This window comes from Alligator sinensis, unplaced genomic scaffold, assembly GCF_000455745.1.
Source record: "Alligator sinensis unplaced genomic scaffold, ASM45574v1 scaffold166_1, whole genome shotgun sequence".
Lineage (NCBI taxonomy): Eukaryota > Metazoa > Chordata > Crocodylia > Alligatoridae > Alligator > Alligator sinensis.
In genome coordinates this window covers 2271746-2279341 of record NW_005842098.1, presented here as the reverse complement: position 1 = coordinate 2279341, position 7596 = coordinate 2271746, and the positions used below count along the sequence as shown (strand labels likewise).

At 47.7% G+C, this 7596-nt stretch overlaps 1 protein-coding gene across 1 annotated transcript in view; it reads right to left on the bottom strand.

Moving 5' to 3' along the window:
- The window catches only part of NUP205 (nucleoporin 205), a 99267-nt gene that overhangs the window by 6499 nt on the left and 85172 nt on the right, over positions 1–7596 (bottom strand). The window contains 1 exon segment of the mRNA XM_006024209.3: positions 3–52. Coding sequence (XP_006024271.2) covers positions 3–52 — 50 coding nt within the window.

The following is a 7596-nucleotide window of genomic DNA, read 5'->3' as shown; positions in this document are numbered from 1 at the left end:
AAAATGCCCAGCCCCGGCAGGCGCCAATACGGGACCACTGGTGTTTGCGTATCTAGAAGAAATAACCAAATTAGAAACAACTTCTCAAAAGCCACCCAGAAATACACTTATCTTCTCTCATTCATCAGCGTCACAACCCAAAGGGTGTGATTTTTGTTTTTGTGTGCTTCGGCACTGCTAAATTGTCCCTGCTAAATTATCGCTTCCTTGCACGGTGGAGTTTTCTGCTGCAAAAGAGAACTCCGGTGCAAGGGAGAATTTCCCGCCAATTTGAAGCTTTCTTTGCAGGGTGCATTTCTTTGTTGCAGCACAGAAATGCTCGTTGCAAAGAGTTCCTGCCATTTGTATACTAATTCGAGTCCCATTATTGGCCAGTTCTAAATTATTCACACGTGGCGGCTAGTGATTGGCTTGCTAGCCGTATAAGAGGCTTGAGTGGTTTCCGCCCAAGTTGGAGGACTCCACGAACAAGGGAGGAGGAGACTTCACGCTGTGTGAAGATCTCTAAGTGCTGCGGATCCTTACGGACCCAGTGCATTTCAAGCAGGCAACAGAGGTCTGATCAACTTCTAGCCTCTCCCCGTCGCCGATAGATTCCTAGACGTATCCCTTCCCGCGCGCAAAAGAACTGGACCCACAGAGCCTAGCAAACTCCGTGTGAATGAGTGAGCAGAAGGACCCACGGAGCCTAGCAAACTTCGTGTGAGTTTATTCAGAGCTCTTCCGGACGAGTACTTTCTTCGGCTGACACGACGGGCTCACGTGTTCAGAGCCTTCAGCCAGATTGGGCTAGAGTTCACGAGTCTAGAACTCTTGTCCGCCTCTCTTCTTTCCTGTCTGTAACCGCAACTCAAGCAAGTTTTCCAGCCTACACCACTGCCATCTCGGTGTAAGTAAACAATCTTTTAAACTACCGATATGCATCTGTGCCTAATTCCAGCTCAACGGCCTTCCCTCTCCGACCCGGCGTGCCCGGGCTGCTGGCCACAGCCCGCATGCAGCGCGAAAAGGGCTCGGGTCGCTCCCGGCCCGCATAGTCAGCAGCTTTGTCAAGGGTATGTATGCACCAGTAAATGCATCTTGAATTTGTTGCTTATGATTCTTCCAGCTGAGATTTCTAGGACTGCATCTCTTGCTGACATACAGAAAACCAACAATTAGTTATCAGCATTCAATTCTCTGTGTTTCCTTTTGTGATGAAACACTTTTATTTCTGCTGTTGTGCAGGGATCACACCCATTCTTTCTCCCTGCTAACCGGTGGCAGGAAAAAAAAAACCCAAGCACTTTACATTCTACTGCTATACATAAGGAAATTAGAACTGTAATGCACAGCATTATTTCAAACCACAACAGAAGCCCTACAGGTATGCTTTAATCACAGAAAATGCTTTCCTTCCTTTGAGCAGCAGCTGAGGGTTGTTAAAAATGAAAATGCACGAGGTTATATCTACACTGCAATCCAAAGGTGTGATTGCAGCTTCTATAGACATATTTAAGCTAGCCATACATTAGCTACCTCCAATCCTGACAGCAGTGTAGCCATAGCAACACAGCATTCTGCGTGGGCTAAGAGACCTACCTAGGAACCTGGTAAATATGTGGTCAGCTAGCTTGCACTGATCTGTGCAGAGTCTGCCAGTCAGCCTTTTATCCCCTCAAGCTTTCCAGCACAGGTTCTATCAACAAGCATTTTTTCCATCATGCCAATTCAGGCCTCAAAAGGTCACAAAAGCGACATCTGTATATTAGCAGTAATTCAACATCTTTCAAAAGTGATGCTCCAGAGGGGAAAGGAGATTTCTTAAAAACCTTGTTCTAACTCCAAGTATAGACTAAACCAAAGAAAATAAGAGCAGCTGCTTACAATGACAACTAAGAGTAAATCTACACTTTAGTACAAGGCAGAGATCCCCAAGCTAGGTCTGAATAAGGGAACTCAGGTACCAAAAGCAATAAAGCTACATTTGCAATGCTAAGCCCAGGGTAATTAACCTTGCTGAGAACCAGGATATATTAAGCCTAGGCAGAGTGCAGTGCTAACACAGTTATACTGCTTCCAGTATTGAACTAGCTAGCCAAGAGCTACCTTGGAGATCTATATGCAGTACTATATTATGTTGGATAGATATTCCCTTAAAGAAAATAAAATAGTTTTTCCTCCTAACAGTGTTACAAACTATTTATTACCAGAATAAAATGAATTCTTGCTCCTGGGGTTGGAGGTGCAACCTTCAACAAAACTAGGCGCCAGCTGCTTTGAAAAACTATTATCTGACTTCACTGAAAAAATTAACTGATTTGAGAGACAAGGTTCTTTGGGTAAATCTGATATCTTTTGTTAGACCAACTCAAATAGTTGGAAAAATTCTTTGCAAGCTTTCAGGCACAAAAACCCTTTGTCAGGCTGAGGAAGCATCTGCAGATGGTCTATGCTCTTCCAGGAACCTTGTCTGCCTATTTCCTTAGGCTAACACAGCTACAACCCTGAAACATGAACTGATTTGAGATGCTTTCTCCAACAACATTAATCTCCTGTACCTGTATAGGGTAACCAACAGCTCACCTGCATCCCCAGAATTCAGCAACTACTAAACACCCTGAAAGAACTGTGATCCAAGACTTATGTATCCACCTCTACTCTTTTTGGGAGATAATCATGGACGACTAGTACCATTCTTAACTGAGACAGCCAACACCTTTCAGTGAGGGCATCTTCTCTTCCTCTTGAAGTGTACAACTGTCCAGCGAACACTGAAGCAACTCCCTCTGAATACATATGTTGTCAGCTACAGCCCTGTGTCACACGTTCCACTTCTGAGCACACTTGTAAAGAAACCAGTGAAAGACCAGCTAACTATATGCTCATATAATCCAAGCTAGTATTCTAAACCCAACAGAAGCTCCATACTGACACTGGCAGATAATCTTGTTACTAGGCAGAAGACAGATATCTATCCTCACCCTTTTACAGCTCCCTGATGCATCTGGTACCATGAAATATTGTTTTCTTGCTGGGAGAAATGCCAGGGATCCATGGCAACACTCTATAACGATCAGAGTCCTTCCTGATGGACAACATGCTCTATATAATATGATGAGATACTACACCTCCAGCACTAGACTCCTAATTTGCAGTTCTACAAGGATTGATTCTTACAAGTCCTTTTCAACATCCACATGCAGCCACAAAATAAACCATCCAGACAAGGACTCAAATACTAGCCATATGGAAACAACTCACAGCCCCTACCTCCCACTTTTACACATAGAAGAAAACAACTATCACCAGTATGGCCCAATTTTCACATCAGAAGCTGAAGCTAAAACCCAGAGAAGACACAGATGATACTCGTGAGAAGGGAGCACTTTGAATTCTCACCCATAGTACAGTCTCTTTGGTGGAAGCTGTACACTCACAGTGCACCCTCAGTCTATAGCTTAGAAATATTCCTGGACACCTTGTTGAGGCTAAGCTGTCACACAGCAGTGTCCCAGAGTAACACTTTCAGTCATCTCTGGTTGGCTGAAGGACTCTGCCACATCCTGGCAAATGATAATCTGGCCTTGTTTATTCATACTTTCTTCACATATAGCTGGACTGGAGCAGTGATATGCATGGGCGTGATGGTTTCAGAAAGTCCAAATAAGACAGAACTCAGAAATTCTCTTCAGCAACACAGGCTATTACAGTAGTATCAAACCTGTCCTCTGCTGTCTGTCCTGGCTTTTCATAGAATGGCAAATCCAGTTCAAGATCTCAGTTCTTATTTTTAAGGCACTGCCTGGCCTTGGTATAGAGCAGGGGTGGACAAAATATGACCCACAGGCCAGATCTGGCTCATGGAGGGATTCTGTCCAGCCTACAGCACATCCCTCTGTCCCATCTGTCCCAGGCGCAGTCCAGCCCATGGTGTATCCTGCCTCCCCTGGGCACACAGTGGGGCTGGGATGGCTCAGCAGCTGGACTCCATTTCCTAGCAGCCCTAGCCCCATGGAGCCCAGCCAGGACCTGGGCAGGCAGGACCCAAGTCCCAGGCTGAGCACATGGCCCTGGCCCTGACCCCAGCTTCAGCCCATCCCGCACCGGAGGTTGGGGTTCATACAATGCCTGCTCTGGGCCTGGTTGCCCAAGGCACAATAAACAGTGGTAGCGGTGGCGGCCAGGCAGAAGCTGCTGCTGGGTGTCAGGCAAAAGTGGGACTCAGCAGCGGGTGTAGCCACCCCCCATCACCACTGCTGGAACTTTCTCACTGCAGCTGCCTGAATCCTGTGCTGACAATGCTCTAAGGCTCATCCCTGCTGCCACCATGGGGACCTGGGGCAACCCGGAGACAGTGCCGCTGGCAGCAACAGCGGCAGGGAGGAGCCAAAGGGCAGCACCAATGAAGGTTCCAGGCAGCCACAGCAAGAAGGGCCCCAAGACCAAATAATTGCCCATCCCTGGTCTAAAGATTAGACCAAGATTATCTATCCAAAAGATCACCTTGAGGTCCATGAAAAAAAAACTTCCTTTGGAATGACATAAGGAAGTAAACCATCACAAGCCTCACCACTTTCCACTCCAAATAAAGATGCAGTTCTTTGACACTGCTCCTTTTCCATGGCCAGTTGCACATGCACTTCTGTGGGCTGCTGACGGGTCTTGTGCCCGGCTAATCATGTGCCGCCTGTCAGCAGCCCATGGAGCCGCACATGTGACTGGCTGTGGGAAAGTGGTGCGCAGCAGCAGTGATGTGAGTGTAGCAAAACCCCCCGTTTCTTTTTTTATGTATTTATTTTAAAATGCATTCCCTCCCCTTCCCCAATCATTTCTGACTTTTTCTCTCCCTCTCTTTTCCCTATAGATAAGTATAAGTGAGCTCAAACTTCAGATAAGCTTTGAACATTTTTATTTTGGTAGCAAGTTTTTGGGTTTGGATATCCTTTGTTTTATATTGTATAATTATTAGGTTTGTATTAATTTTTACTGTTGTATATTGTATTATTATCATTTTCATATTGATTTTTATTGTTTCATATGAACAGTGTATGGTTTAGGACTGTGTTTTTAAGTGAACCGAAGTCATGTCAAGCCTCCATCTTCTGTCCTCTGCCTGGGCATCCCATGTTGCAATAGTATGATTCATTGTACCCCTCCCATATAAATTAGTTCCCCGATGAATGAGAATGATTGAGAATCACTGAAATACAATGGTAGCAGGGCTCTACTGAATGGCCTGTAACGACCAGGCCATCACCTTACATTGATTCACCTAGGAACCACAGACCTCACCCAGGAACAGAGACAAGACCAGCATTTGAAAAACAAAAGACCCTGCAGAACCAGCAACTCTATCATTGTACCCCACCATTACAGACACCCAAAACTGCATATCCTCACATGGAGCACACATGCTCAGTACATCAGGGGCTGACCCTTGCCTGGGCATGCCTCCTGTCACTAGGGGCACACACGGTCTGCCCCTATAAAAAAGGGCAGTGAAAACAGACCCAGTGAGAACGCCATTTCCATCCAGACCAGCTTCACATCACCTATCCACCCCAGAGGCCCTGTTGGCGACCCCCTCTGGACAACACTGAGCTGAAGGAGACCCCGACTGGCCATCGAGGATCAACTTCCAGCCTGGGATAGGTAGATATTACCTGCACACCTCCTCCTACAATTTGGACTCTCTCACTGTCTCTCTCCTCCTGGACTTCAGTGGACTTCAGCCCCTGCACCAAGCCTCTCTAACCCCTGCTGCTGCCACTGTGTGTGTGTGTGGGGGGGGGGTACAAAGGAACCAATTTGGCATTGTGTCACCATCCCCCCTGTTCAATTAAACCACTGTCATTTGCAACCCTGAGTTCAGTCATGTTTTACTGAATGCCAGTCCCTTCCCTATCTTAAATTCCAGCCTTGTTCTCTCTCTCTCTCTCTCTCAGCTCCAGTCCCCCCTCACTAGTTTCCCATCTCTTCCCAATTCCATCTCCCCTTTTCTGCCACCTCTCAGCCTCTCCGCCTTCCTTTTCCCGGCCACTTTCTGCTGCCTCTGTCTCTTCTGCTGCTTTTCCTGTAATTTTCTGCTGTCCCCCTGCTTCACACGCTCCTACTGCCTTTTCCCTGTGACTTTCTGCTGCATTTCTGTTTTCCTGCTGCCTTTCAGTCTCTCCTGCTGCTCCATCTGTGATTTTCTGCTGTCCGTCTCTGTTTTCAAGCTTCCCCCCCCTGCAGCTTCCCAGACTTCTCTAGCTGCCCCGGAGCCATCCTCTGGCTCCCCCACACCCAGAGCCTCTCTTTAACACCCACGCTTTCCCTTTAGTCCCATTATTCCCTCTCCCCATCTACCTTTTCAGCTTCCCCCTAGCTCTGGCTCCAGACCCAGCCTCTGTGCCAGCGTGCTTCCCTGTTCTGCAGGCTTTGGGCGCTGTCTTTTAATCAATTAAGATCAATTAACCTAAAGTTACCCGGGAGCCTCAATTCTTCCCAGCCTCAATTCTTCGCCCAGGCCCCTGTAGTCTACCGGTTCTAATCCCGGTCCTGGTAACTTTAACTCCTTACACTTCTACTTTCTTACCTTAACCTTTCCCCAGGTATCCCAGTACACCAAGCATATACATACATACACATCACAACACCCAACTTAGGAACTCACCTGTGTGTATGTGTAGGTGGGTGGTATGTGTGTGAATTAGTGAATACATATATAGAGATATCACTGTGTGTGTGGTATATGAATTAGTAATCCACGTATGTGTACTGGATGCGCAGGTGTTGGCAACTGGTAACTGATTCCGTCTAAATCTGGTGTGTGTGTAGCGTGTATGGGCTTAAACTGGTGATAGGTGTGCGTGAATCTAGACTAATTATTTTGAACGTGTGTGTATCTGAGCTGCTAGTGTGCGCATGTATGCCTAGTAGGGGTGTATGCACCTAGTGAGAGTATGTGTGCTTAATTGATTTTTATGTGTGCATGTGCAATTGTACATCACACCCTCCTGTCTAACAGCGCAATATTGAGATCCTGAGCATTGGCCTGACCCCTCAAGGCAACACAAGGCGGTGGGTGGCAGCAGTATCTGCCGCTGCATGCAAGGTTCCCTCCTCCCCTGCATCCGGCCAGCGGGGCAGCACCTGTGTAGCCTGCAGAGGGGCATCGCTGCCCTTGCTCCCCAGCCCTGCTCCTGGGAGGCAGTGGCACAGGTGGTGGATGGCAGCAGTGGCTGCCACGTGCGAGTCTCCCCACCCCACATCCATCCACAGAGAGGTGCCTCCTCGCTGTCAACTACTGGCCGAGGGCAGCAGCCCGGCAGCCAATCAGGAGAGTGAGTTGGGGTAGGGGGTGGGAAGGCGCCACAGTGTGCTACATAGGGCCAGCAGTGCCTGGCAGGTCCCTCCTCTTCCCCCTCCCCCAGGTACGAGTGGACATGGGGGGGAATGCCCTGAGGCATGCTCTGTCCCTGCCTGCCCATGCGTACCCCCTAGGACCTTTCCAATTATCCCTAGGGGTATGTGTACCCCCAGTTTACAACCCGTGCTATACAGAATAGAGAAGTGCACTATTTTAACATTTTTTACTATTCAAATTTGTAGGACCACACAGCACTTTGCAGC